The 13470-nt window shown below is 45.1% G+C and overlaps 1 protein-coding gene across 1 annotated transcript in view; it reads right to left on the bottom strand.

The window, feature by feature from the left end:
* dnah2 (dynein, axonemal, heavy chain 2) overlaps nucleotides 1–13470 on the bottom strand; it is a gene marked incomplete at both ends in the record, with an annotated part of 552347 nt that overhangs the window by 497316 nt on the left and 41561 nt on the right. Inside the window, 1 exon segment of the mRNA XM_080741500.1 lies at nucleotides 2336–2493. Coding sequence (XP_080597626.1) covers nucleotides 2336–2493 — 158 coding nt within the window.

Here is a 13470-nt window from a genome sequence, read left to right as displayed (position 1 = left end):
TTAGAGGTTGTCAGCTGATAAGTATGGAGGTGCTTACAGTGATGTGCTTTGTCAGTGCACGGTGGAAGCAGTACTCAAGAGTAAAGTAAAAGCACCTCAAAATCTTACTTAACTCTCAAATACCTGGAACGCACCCGAGTCGCATTAGATTTTAACCACTTTAACTATTATTTTATGCTTTAACTATTGAAAAATAGTGAAAATGTGTGCAAGTCTTTGAATATCTTTGACCCAATCTTTGACCCGACTTCTAAATCCTTCCTCTAAATCAGGGGTTCTCAAACCTTTAGTTGTCAAGGACCCCAAAAATTACAGGTATTTGGCCACGGACTCCCATCTGAAAATATGTTGTTCCAGGGACCACCCAGAAGCAAATATTTGAGTTACAAATGTTCGCTTTTAAATAGATATATTCAAAGACTCGCAAAAAAATCTTGATTTAAAAAAAATAGCAGATCTACAAGCTCGCAGCGCGGCACTCGGTGCCGCGCTGTGAGCTTGTATATCTGCTATTTTTCAATAGTCAAAGCATTCAATAATTCAAGGCCTAAATGGGTCAAGTAAAGAACTCGAGTAAATGCAATTAAGTCACTCTGTGCCAGTGAGCATGTTTCGCTATTGGGAGAGCCTGAGATGATGTAACGTGCCTGCTCAAGGCCACATGTTAGAGGTTGTCAGCTGATAAGTACGCGAGGAGGCGCTTACAGTGATGTGCTTTGTCAGTGCGCGGTGCGTTCAATATATCCCTGTGATGTGAGCGCCCGCTCTCATCGGCTGTCATTACATTGAACTGCGCTATAATGCCCCCGTTAGAAGGGGCCAATCTGTCATTTCTATAGCAACAGAGGCAGGAGGGAGAGAGAGAGAGAGAGAGAGAGAGAGAGGGAGAGAGAGAGAGAGAGAGAGAGAGAGAGAGACGAGAGAGAGAGAGAGAGAGAGAGAGAGAGAGACTGAAGAGTCTGTCGACATTGCATTTTCAAGAATTGTGGTGAATTTCAGGCTGTCGTGAAACACTGTTTAAAAACCACCTGCATTTTTGATGCTCTGATGGAATAGCTGAAACTCGACTCAGCACATACTGTAAAGCAGTGCTATATAAGGCACCTCAGACATGACCAAGAACCACTGAACAAACAATGCAGTACCTTTTGTGTGCGTAGCGTGCATGTGTGTGTGTGCGTGTGTGTGTGTGTGCGTGCGTGCGTGCGTGCGTGCGTGCGTGCGTGCATGCGTGCATGCGTGCGTGCGTGCGTGCGTGCGTGCGTGCGTGCGGTGCGTGCGTGCGCACCCACTGCACACAAAATGAAGTGGAAACTGACTACACTTCCTAACCGCCTGTCCACTGTACCAAGACATCCCAAGGAGAGTTTGAAAATCACACCCGTGTGAACTGAGCGGTGGTGGTGGGGGGGGGGGGGGGGGGGGGTGCCTGTGTGTGTGTGTGTGTGTGTGTGTGTGTGGTTATTGCAGTTGATGCTCAACCTCTCTGGTCACTCAGTGGTATTCAGGGCTACACATTCCTCAGGCTACACATTCCTCAGGCTACATACAGACAGACACACACACACACACACACACACACACACACACGGCCACGCTATGGAGACGGTGTGACCACCGCTCAAAAAAACATGACCAACGATGAAAAACTCCCCTATACCTGCTGGGTGAAGTAAAACAATGTGCAAACACAGCAGCAAGATTCGTGAGCTGCTGTGATAGGAGAGGGATATCAAATGGAACCCAACCACCTTAAAAAACATTGTATATATCCCTGCTCTGCCTGCACGTTACCGTGATGCATGACAACTGTTGTCACCTGTACATATTTTGTTCTGATTGTATTGTATTGTATTGTACACCAGGGGTCTTCAACGTTTTCAGGCCAAGGACCCCTTAGTTGAGAGAGAGATGAAGCAGGGGACCCCCACAACCTGTTCAAAGATTCCATATAGTTTCATTGTTTGACAGCACAATCATCAGTGTATTCTGGATTCATGTCAATTTGTGTTTTCAGATATTTAACCACTTGAACCGTCAATACTTAATAAACTTGACCTTTCACTCTGTACTTACTTAGTCTGCTCTTTTCCCCTTCTACACCAAACCTCTTTGCCAAAAAATTCTTTGGCTAGAGTTCTCAGGGAAAAAAAGGTTTCTATCACACAAAAGATTTGGAGGACACCCTGTAGTAACTCTGAGGACCCCCTAGGGGTCCCGGACCCCCTGTTGAAGACCCCTGGTGTACACTTCTGCTTTAGCAATGTAAACGTATGTTTTCTCATACCAACAAAGCCCTTTGAATTGAATTGAATTGTGAGTGTTGTGGTCGTACTTGCGGTGTATCAGGGCGGCGTGCTGGTACAGCTCCTTCCAGCCCAGGCAGCAGTGGATGCAGTGGTTGAGGGTCTGCCGGCTGGAGTTCACGTAGCCCTGGAAGATCCTGTCCAGAGAGATGCTCTGGCAGCACAGGCGGATGATCTCATTACCCATCTGTGACACAAAGAGTCCACATCAAAGACTTGTTGTTATTGTTACATCATCTCGTATATACAGAGTACCCCAGTGGTTCTCAACCCTTTCAGGCCGCGATCCCCAAAATAATCATATTTTAACTGGGGACCTCCCACCCTGACGAGCACTAAGAGTTGAGGCATTACATTTTGTATAACACAGTTCTTTTGGGGGGTCAACATAGTAGCACAACAACATAGAAATGAGACATTTGAGGTTTGACCTTTTCCCTCGAAAGAATCGCAATGTCATCACTCTCGAAAAGCCAGATAGAAACCTTGTATGTCCAAAACTGTACTTTTCAGGAAATGGAAAAAGGAACATGTGTTTCAATGGATCCAATGTTGGATCCAACACAAGCTCTTGATAATACTTTTCATGAATGTGGTTGAACTCAAAAACAGACTGAGGCTTCAGTTACAAATGTTTTTCAAGTAGAAAAAAATAGCTGATCTACAAGGTCACAAGAGCTTGTAGATCGTCTATTTATGCTACTTTTGTGTGACACTCAAAAAATACGGAGAGCTTGTATGTACATTACAACAGGGAGGGAAAAAACTGCCTCTCTCACGCGGCTCTCCGCACATGATAAAAAAATATTAATGATGACCTTCTGTGGCTGCCGTCACAGATGGCCCCTGATTTACATGTATTATATGCTCAAGTGATGATCTATAGTAACGGTACGCTGTTGTACACTACGGCCAATGCAAAACACGCTATTACAGTACAAAACCCATTAACTACAGAAGAGAGAGACAGAATAACCCTGGCCTGGACACCCAGGTATTATATGATTTATACCTGCTTATGCGACTAGTGTCGCACACTGACAATAGCAGATCTATAGGCTCATTATGAGCTTATAGATCTGCTGGTGGAGCGACACAGCACACAACTGAAAATAAACCAGACATTAGCTGCTTCAGAGAACACATTGTTAGGTTTTTCTTTTTCATGCTCACAAGAAGACAGGTCATTAAATGAGGTTCGTAAACTGATGGGAATTGACTGGCTTCACTGTGAACTCTGATGCCATGTCCAATACGGAAAACGAATGAAGGTGATGAAGGTGGTCATAATTAATGAAATGTAAAACTAAGGCTGGCTGGGCATGACACGCAAAGAAACATTTGGGCTAATTGAAAAGAGGAAAGGTTATATATAGCCAACTTAATGAAAATACTACACTTTTAAACAAATCCATTTGCCTCCAATGCCAGCTGAAACTATAGAAACTGGATTCTAGACTCAGTAGAGACATTCGCCACCGGTGTCATAGTGTGTTCAGAATGTCAGCATCATTTTCCCGGTCCACATGGGATGTGGCTCCAACGTGGATCTGGACATGTGTCCATCCTGTGACTTCAGTCATCTATGACCTCAGATGTCTATGACGTATCTACAGTATGAGGACTACAGATTTTGGTAATAAGCCTGAACGCCTTGACTTGATTGACTTCCATTATAGAATGAATGTCAGCTATTACCTGGCAGTCACATTGTGCATATGAACTAATTATAGGCAATACTTGGCAATGAGTAAACACATTTCTTTTATCTTACAGTAAGTAAAGGATGATTACGAATGTTAAATATCTTTATCAGTAGGAGAAATGTTCACCTGATGTCAACACTATGGATCTCTGATGCAGAAGATTTGTAAATTTTACAATTTATAATTACAATTGAGGCGTTTAGCAGACGCTCTTAATCCAGAGCGATTTAAGTAAGCAGGTAAATATTAGGTGCATAAACAGTAACAAGTGCAATTCATTATTACAGTTAGGGAACCAGAAGGGAGAATAGTCTGGGACGTGTGGAGCGTTGACCCGGATGTTTTAGAGAAGCTGCTTCCCTGTGTTTGCTGATCCGAGTGATACATGACCCACATGATTGCATCGCAGCGAGATCAAAGAGTGTCGTAACTCTCTCAACAGGACTGAGCCGGGTGCCTATATAAAACTACTGTACTTAAGCCCTTATTTAAAACTACTTAAGCCCCTATTTAAAACCACTTAAGTCCTAAACTCCACTGCATGATTGAATAGCAAAACTAGCCAATCTACTTTTTTGGTAATACTTTGACTTTTTTTCACCCTATAATGATATGCCTAAAGTAGGGACTAAAGGGTGAAGTGGTTTTACAAAAGAAATGGAAACAGAAAAAAAAGATTAGAATACAAGGCTGAGTGCATGACAGCTTGAATCTGCTAAGTCTCCACTTTGATACCAAAGGTCACACATGGTACAGACTTCAAATGACAGAACCAACGGTTATTTTACACTTGAGGCACTTTCCTGTACAGCATGTCGGCCTCAACTGAATATTTCATCATATTCATGGACCTAAAGAGTCCAGATTGAAGTAGTTAGGTCTGCATATCCCCTACAGGTCCCGACAGATGTTTGCACAGCAAAGTTAGGCACACATCTGTAACGATTCAGGGCGACACACCGGCGCACGTGTGTGCTGCACTCGCGCGCACGCGCGCACACACACACACACACACACACACACACACACACACACACACACACACACACACACACACACACACACACACACACACACACACACACACACACAAAACCGTGCATGCCATTTAGAAACATGATAATCATATAAGTATGCAAATATACACATACAAAAACCCTATCGTGCGGGGTAGTACAATGAACAATAAACTATGAAGTATTACTGTAATATTATTCATTTCCCCAGTAACGAGTACTACTGTATAAGGGATTACAATTGCCAAAGCAGCAATAATAATACAGTCGTTACTAATCCAAATAACTCTGCATTTCTGTTTTGCTGATTGTTTAATATAGCCTAAATATGTATGAATATATACAGTACATGAGAGGCTGCAATGTGTGCAGTGTGCTGATTGGTTTTTAATTGTTGTTCCAACAAAGTGGATTTCATTCTAGAAGGAGCAGGCTAAACACGTTGTATTGTGCGCCACTTTTTTTGGAACGGGGGTGAGTAAAGAAAGTAATATAGTAATATGACCAGTAACATAACTGATAACTACTAATGAGTAAAGTGGTATGATTACTTTTTAAAGGAGTAATACGTAGTGAGATAATAGTGACTTATTACACTTCCTGAGTAATTTGCCCCACACCGAATGCTAGAAAATTTCACAGACCGCCCACCACCAGCACGCACACGCACACACACACACACACACACACACACACACACACACACACACACACACACACACACACACACACACACACACACACACGACAGGTGTGTCTTTATAGCGCAGATGAGGAGAAAAAGAGGTGATGTTTAAAGAAGGGTAATTCAAGCCTGCTCACATTTCATAAAAGCCCCTTCTTGATGTGCTGGGTGCCAGTCAGGCATGGTGTCTGACACGGTGTGTGTGTGTGTGTGTGTGTGTGTGTGTGTGTGCGTGTGTGTGTGTGTGTCAGCGAGGAGAAGGTGTAATTATTGGGGATGATGTGAACAGGGGTCCATGTGGAATGACAGCCTCCCTTTCATTTCTCTGATCATTGGTTTAATCCTGACAGAGGGGCTACAGAGCAGCCCGGCTCCCCGCCTGCATGCATGGGTGCCCACACACACCGCGCCAGCGTGAGGCCATGTGTGTGCGTGTGTGTATTACTATACTTGTGAGGGACGATTCTGAAGACAATTTGCCTGGTCCTCGCAAGAAGAGCGGTTATTGTATGGTTATGGTTTTTAAAGAAATCGGGCTTACAATTATAAGAAAAGATTCAAAAGAATAAGGTTTGGAGTTGATTTATACTTAGTTGCTCACTGGTGTCGCGCTCCGAAAATTCCCGATCTACAAGCTCACAACGCGTCGCAGCGTGCTGCGTTGTGATAGATCGGGCAAAGTTTGGTTTTAGGGTTATAGGGTTAAAAATGCATTTCTGACGTGCCCATCTGTATTCTGTACATATCTTTGAGTGATTGTGCGTGCCTGCATGCATGCATGCATGCGTGCACGTGTGAGCGTGCATCATAAGCGCGCGCGGTGTCTAAGCGAGTGTGCCAGTGCTCACCGCCCAGGAAAATACTTAAATGCAACTGATTGTGGCGGCCCGTAGAAGCTTTTAATGAAAGAGGGGAGGGGGGGGGGGCGGGGCGGGGGGAGAGAGAGAGAGAGAGAGAGAGAGAGAGAGAGAGAGAGAGAGAGAGAGAGAGAGTAGAAGACAGGAAATTAAATTGATGTAATGTAAATGACGGAAATTCTCATTTGAGCTGAAGGTTGAGAGTGCTACAGCATTAATCAGCTTATGTGTTAATAATGATTTTTCGCTGTCTCTCTGTCTCTGCCCTTTCTCTTTTATAACTCATCTCTCGTACTCCATTAGTGGGGGGAAAAAAAATACATGTCTGAAGATGATGATGACAACATATGTAATGTCCCTGAGTTTGGACTCTCTGGAGATTCTCCCTAAGCTCTTGTCTAACCAGCTCTCCTGGGAAGGTGGACACCCGACACCCCTGTCCTCTCTGCAGCCACCCAAACAGCCTGACTTATAGAACAATGGTTCTCAACCTTTTCAGGCCAAGACCCCATAAATAAGTTGAACTGCACAAGCACGTGGAATTATAGTAGTTGGCATTACATTTCGTTTGACTCGATCCATTCCATTGTGAAAATAGCCGATCTACATGCTCACAACGCCTCGCAAAGCGAGGTGTTGTGAGCATGTTCTGCTATTTTCTGCTATTTTCACAATTTCTGCCTCTAATATTTGACAATTTGGCCAATGTTTGACCAGAGGTACTAAAAAGGTCTTTAAAGTCCTTAAATTGTCACTTTAGAAATGTGCAGATACCATGTATACACTGGTATACAGTACACTGTATGTTGGTCTGTGTACTGTTGAGTGAGAAAACAATGTTAACAAATCAACTGAGGACCACCCCAAAATAATTTGAGGACCCCCCCCCCCTGGGGGTCCCGACCCACAGGTTGAGAACCACTGACTCAGAACAACAGTGGAGTGAGGTCCGCACTTTACCAAAGTAAAAGTCAAACCGGACTTTTTGTCCACGTCTCCCTCTTTCAACCTCTACCCTCCCTCTCTCCATCAGTTGAAGTTCTGGGTTTGTTTCAGAGTGTGCTTGCGTGCGTGCGTGCGTGCGTGTGTGCGTGCGTGCGTGCGCCCAGTGTGTCCAAATATAGACATGTAATGTCATTATAAGATGACAAATGCCTGATGTCTGGAAATACTGCGCAACAACCTGGGAAATGCTTTTACCGACACCAGTGTGTACTCTCTACATATTGACAAGAAAGAGACAGAGGAGAAAGTGGTACAGTCAGCTGGGGCATTAAGGCCACTGTGGCCTCAGGTCATGCCATTGGTTTGAGGGGTACAAGGCCAAACTGAGGGGCAACGGCGGCCATGACCTTCATGAAATTCTTTCCCTGTATTCTTTTCTGTATTATTGTATTATGTTTAAGTTATCTGTCATATCTGTTCTGTGCAATTTGTGTTTTACAAAGCCTAAAAGGCAAACAGATGTCCCAGTGTTCAATACCAAAAACAAAATTAAATCACAATTATTTGTACGACCGCTATAATCGTATGAGTGCAATGTCATGATCATGGCAGCCCTACTCACACGAGAGCTGTTATCATAATGTGTGTGTGTGTGTGTGTGTGTGTGTGTGTGTGTGTGTGTGTGTGTGTGTGTGTGTGTGTGTCAACAGATGGTGGGTGAACGGTGTGGTGTGCTCAGGTAATGTAGGGACAGCTTGCATAGCGGTGCAGCTCCAGGTAGCGAGGAGTTAAACAAAACACAAAGAGACAACATCATCACGTGCACAACAAGAAGCAACCACCACCCCGCCAGGCTGCCAACGAATGCACCATGATCACTACAGCTATTACCATCCACTGGCCTTATTGTTCTCTCTCTCTCTCTGTCAGGGACCTGCAGAGAATGTTAGAGAGGCAGGGGCTGACATTTCTAAAAGGGCCTTTTGGTGAAAATATCAAAAATAGCACTCGTAGTGAGCTTGGAGGCTTTTTTCGGGGCGTTATACCACACTGAACTATAACTTATAACCATAAGCATAATTGCTACACAGAAAGGGCAATTCTTTCAACATAAGATGCTGCATTCAAGTTCAGGAGAGTTTGGACAAGGCAATTCTCTTGAATGCTGCCTTCAGGTATGGCATGGAAAGAGGATATTTGCATCTCTCTCTCTCTCTCTCTCTCTCTCTCTCTCTCTCTCTCTCTCTCTCTCTCAGTCCGTCTGTCTCTCTCTCTGTCCCTAGTATTAGCTGGAGCCAAGCAGCCCAGTCAAAAGTCCTTGGCCTGCAGCCGTCAGTGATTGGAAAATGATATTAAACCAGAGAACGCTGTGCTTCCCCCCACAACAACCACGACAAGAGGAGGGAGCTCACAAAGGGGGGGGAACATGAACGGAACAGAAACACACAGAAAAGAAACGCAAAACTGAAACAAGTTTGAGGCCCGGCCGGGGAGACAGCAGCAAGCAACACACGCACACAAGCCACACACACACACACACACACACACACACACACACACACACACACACACACACACACACACACACACACACACACACACACACACACACACACACACACACACACACACACACACACACACACACACACACACACACACACACACACAGAAGAAGCACAATCACACGAGCTACCATCATGTCACGAACTGACTCTGATTAGAAAGCATTAGCCAAAAAACATCAGGCACAAATGGAGCCCACATCAGTGGGGACCGTTCTGCTTCACAAAAGAGGAAGGGAGAGAGAGAGAGAGAGCGGAGAAGAGAGAGAAGAGAGAGAGGAAACGAGAGAATGTGTCAGTGCCTGATCGAATCCTTCTCGGCTGAAAATAAACAAGGCATTTCGCTCCCTCAGTATTAGGCCATTTCATACCACTGGAGTGAGAGCGAGGGGGAAACCTTTGGACCGTGAGAAGGGATGTAAAACGCACAGTGAGCTGGCGCTGCAAAGAGTATCCGAGGCCATTTGGGCTCCATAAAAAAACACGACGGGCCAAAGGTTTTCCATGTTCCTCCTGCATGGCCAACGGCAACATCACGCATCAGAACCGGCGGGGGGGGGGGGGGTTTCGGTGAAAAGTAGCCGCGACGTGCACTCACGCATGCACACACACACGCTCGCGCGCGCGTAAGCATACGGTGCGCACTTGCATATCGTCTCTGTCGGGGTTGGAAACCTCACATGTCCAAAACGGTTACTTTTCAATGAGGATTCTAATTCAAAAAGCATCAAAAGTTGCAGATCTACAAGCTCCAAACTTGGAGCTTGTAGATCTGCTACTTTTGTGTGACACGGTAGTACGATCAAGGACAGGTCATTAATTTACGAAAATACGGAGATAAGAGTTTTCTTCCCTGACAGCAAGGAACCGTACAGTTCATAATACAGATCCAGGTCGGTGGTGAGCGCTGAGGCCTGCAGACTGCTGACCCCGCTCTGCAGCAGACAGAGAACCTTTATCCATCCGCCCCGCCGCTAAACGGCTGTAAAAACGGCTTCTCTCCAGCCTCGGGTCGAAGGAATAATAAATAGCATATAGAGTATAAAAGAAAAAACAAGGAAAGGGCGTCGAAAAAAAAAGAGAGCCTATCGTGCAATCGCTGGGAGAAGGAATCCGAAAAAGACGAAGGGTTGTTGGAAATGAAAGCACGGGATAGAGATGCTTACGGGACGGTATGTGGGCGTTGTGCTGATGGAGGCCGTTATTGGCGCGACTGTGTTATTCGGAAAACTGAGGCGCCTGTTGTTGCCAAAGGAGTAAAACGTTCTGACTTAAATAATAGAGAAACCTCCATTAATCCGACTCCAGTACGAGTACTGGCGTATTCTCATTGATGTTGCATATCGTTGCTATCGGGTAGAAACCTCTTATCTCCATTTTTCTCGTAAATTAACGCCCTACTTGATCATACCACAGCGTCACACAAAAGCATCAAAAGTAGTGGATCCGCAAGCTTGAAACGCGATGCGTTTTGAGCGAGTCGATCAGCTACTTTTGATTCTGAATATGAATCCTGAAAAGTAACAGTTTTGGACATATTAGGTTTCAGGCCGACAAAGACGATATTGTTGCCCTTGGGGCAGAACCCTTGTATCTCCATTTCTTCCTTTTATTATGTTTAGAATCAGGTGTAAAACAGTGGGTGGAATTTCGTTATTGTGTAACAAGCTCCATCATTTTAGTAGTTCCCAGAAATAAATGAACACCCTACTTTGTCAAGACAAAATACAAGACAAAAACTGACTATCGTGACATATTTTGTCTCATTGGTTTTATAAATATTGAAACAATGAAAAACACAAGCATTTGGAAGTTCCTAACGACCGCCGTTTCCTTGGCTTCATAGACGAAAATATGAACTATGAACTGGGCTGAATGAATGAGAAGACACTGCTGAGCACCGAAAGAAGGTCACAACATTTCGGCAGCACCGAACCGCCGAGTTTAAGTCGGGTGACGCCTCCCCGAACCGCTGAATGACGTCATATTATGGTCTAGACCCGCGCTACTCAACCCGCGGCCTGCGGGCCGCATGCAGCCCTTTCCGCATGTCTGTGCGGCCCGTCATAATCATACAAATAAAAATAAGATTTTTCTAAGCCTGTCAAAGTTATCTGACGCCGCCGGTGTGGGTTAGTTAATTGAAAATAATGGGTCCGGATTTTTTGACGCGCCGCTTCCGCGCCACCTCCGCGTCCGGTGTGTGTTCCCCTTGACTGTTACTATCTGAACAATTCAATTCAAAGGAGCTTTATTGGCATGAGCCAAAGTTCACTAGCTTTGCATACCCAGACACTGTTGGGGATATTAGTCTGGTCCTTCTCAGTGTTATTTATTTCCAAGGGGCGGTTACCAAAAGATTGAACCAGATCTGACTTTTGGTATTTTGCTGAGTGGTCCCTGAGCCATCTTAAGTTGAGTAACCCTGGTCTAGACAGTGCCGAACCGAAATAAACTTGTCTCCTAAATAAAGTATGAATTTAGCCTATTTGGCATCTTGACTTCATGCATCCATACACCCCTGCCCCCCAAACAACTAGATAAAAGGACAGACCATCTGTCCACTCCTGGCTGCCTCCCCCTAAAGCCTAGTTCAGTCCAAAGGTTTGCGGCGAGACAGAACTATTTTAAGCCTGATTTATACTACCGTCTCATAACGGTGTCACATGCCAAAGATAGACAAAGACGATCTACAAGCGATTCTTGGCGTGTTTAAAGGTAGTGCAAGTGATATTTTTGGTTAAAGCTCTATTCTGATAATCATCAGAGTAATTGATTGTTTGAAGACTTTATTAGAGGTTTCGGTACAGGACAGTACAGTTCACTGGTACAAGGTCAACTAAAAGGATAAACACCACAAGAAAGCTTTTGGGCTTGTTTCAAATGGGGTCCCTTTTTACAACTCATTAAATGACAGACAGATAAAACATAGAACTGGGGGCCTGAACCTAGCGGTCCAGGAATATACCACAAAGTCTGACCGATCCCGATTACCTTTGCTGAGTGTCACTCCCCATCTATTTCTCACGTTTTCTGTCAGCCAGGTGGGTTGCTAATTGCATCAGGAAAGTGTACACATATTTCAGAATACAATTACACCACCTTTAAGCAGTGTTGCATTGCTCTTTGCACCTGCCACGGTACTACGGTACCAAAGATTTTTTTTCAGGAGCACGCACATGTACAGTATACATCATCAAAAACAACACTTTATGTTCACACCTCTAAACAAAGTTTTCAAAATCTGCCGACTGCCACCAGCATGAATTAACATAAGAATGAACCTGGATGCAAATCAGTGATCTAAATCCTGCAGTGTAGGTGTTAAGCGACGTGTGTGTGACGTCATTAACTCATACTCCGCGATCCCCGTAGAAACCGTAGATTTCCCGCTGTACCGCGGTGCCATGCCCGTAGATCCCGGAAGTTTAATTAGCTTTAATCATTATGAAAGGATTAAAAGTATTATCGCTGATTTTCGCTGATTCTGGCTCTTCCGGTCATTTCCGGTCTGGACCGGATCTAGCTTTCCGTATCCGGTCTGAGCCTGGGCCATAGTCCCGCCTCCGTTGGTTTACATTGTAACAGAAGAGAAAGCTACTCGGCGATGGAACACTCGTTTTTCAATCGGATTTTTGCGTTTGGAAACTTTGATCCAGTCTCTACACGCCTAGATTAAGATCCCCGCACATATCGTGCGTTTTGTGCGCGAACGTGTCCACTTGTTACCATAACGCACAGTTGGCTTTTTTCAATGTTTTTTCATGTAAACACTGGCGGATAAGCAGGGATACAGCGTGGCAACGGATATGTCTATTTCAATGGGGGTTTTTTTATTCGAAAGCTTGTCACCGAGTCTACACGTCTACTAGATGAGTCGCGCACAGATTGTGCACGATGCGTGCGCGTGCCCACGTTAAAAGGTAAGGACAATTTGGCAGCTGCTTACTACAGCTATGTTTAAAATGGCAGCAAAATTGTTAAAATAGAGCACCACCAAAGATAAAATCCCCACTGCACCAATGCCTTTTAAGCTTTAGAATGGGTAATCGCAGCAGTAAAACAGCCATTTCCTTAAGGCTGAGCCAGGAGAAAGACGCCATGGGGTTGAATAAGCCTGTCCAGCGTGACGGGAGGGCCTTTAATGCGTCAGCCCGGCCCGCGCTACCTTTTGGCTTTAGTGGAAGTGCCAGGGAGGGGAAACCCGCCGCGGGTTAAAGGTGCGGCTTTAGACCCAGCGTGGGGTCCCGGCCCGGGGATGACGCCGGAGCTTTGAACGGGAGAGCCCGGCCCGCCGCGGCCCTATGGGGCCGCTTAGAGTCCCCCACCCACCAACCAACCCACGCACACCCCAAGGAAACAATTAGAGCAACATGTTTTGTAGGAGTCG

This window comes from Nannobrachium achirus, assembly GCF_963921795.1.
Source record: "Nannobrachium achirus genome assembly, chromosome: 14".
Taxonomy (NCBI): Eukaryota; Metazoa; Chordata; class Actinopteri; order Myctophiformes; family Myctophidae; genus Nannobrachium; species Nannobrachium achirus.
Note: the sequence above shows the minus strand (reverse complement) of the source record. Positions and strands in the feature narration are given on the sequence as shown.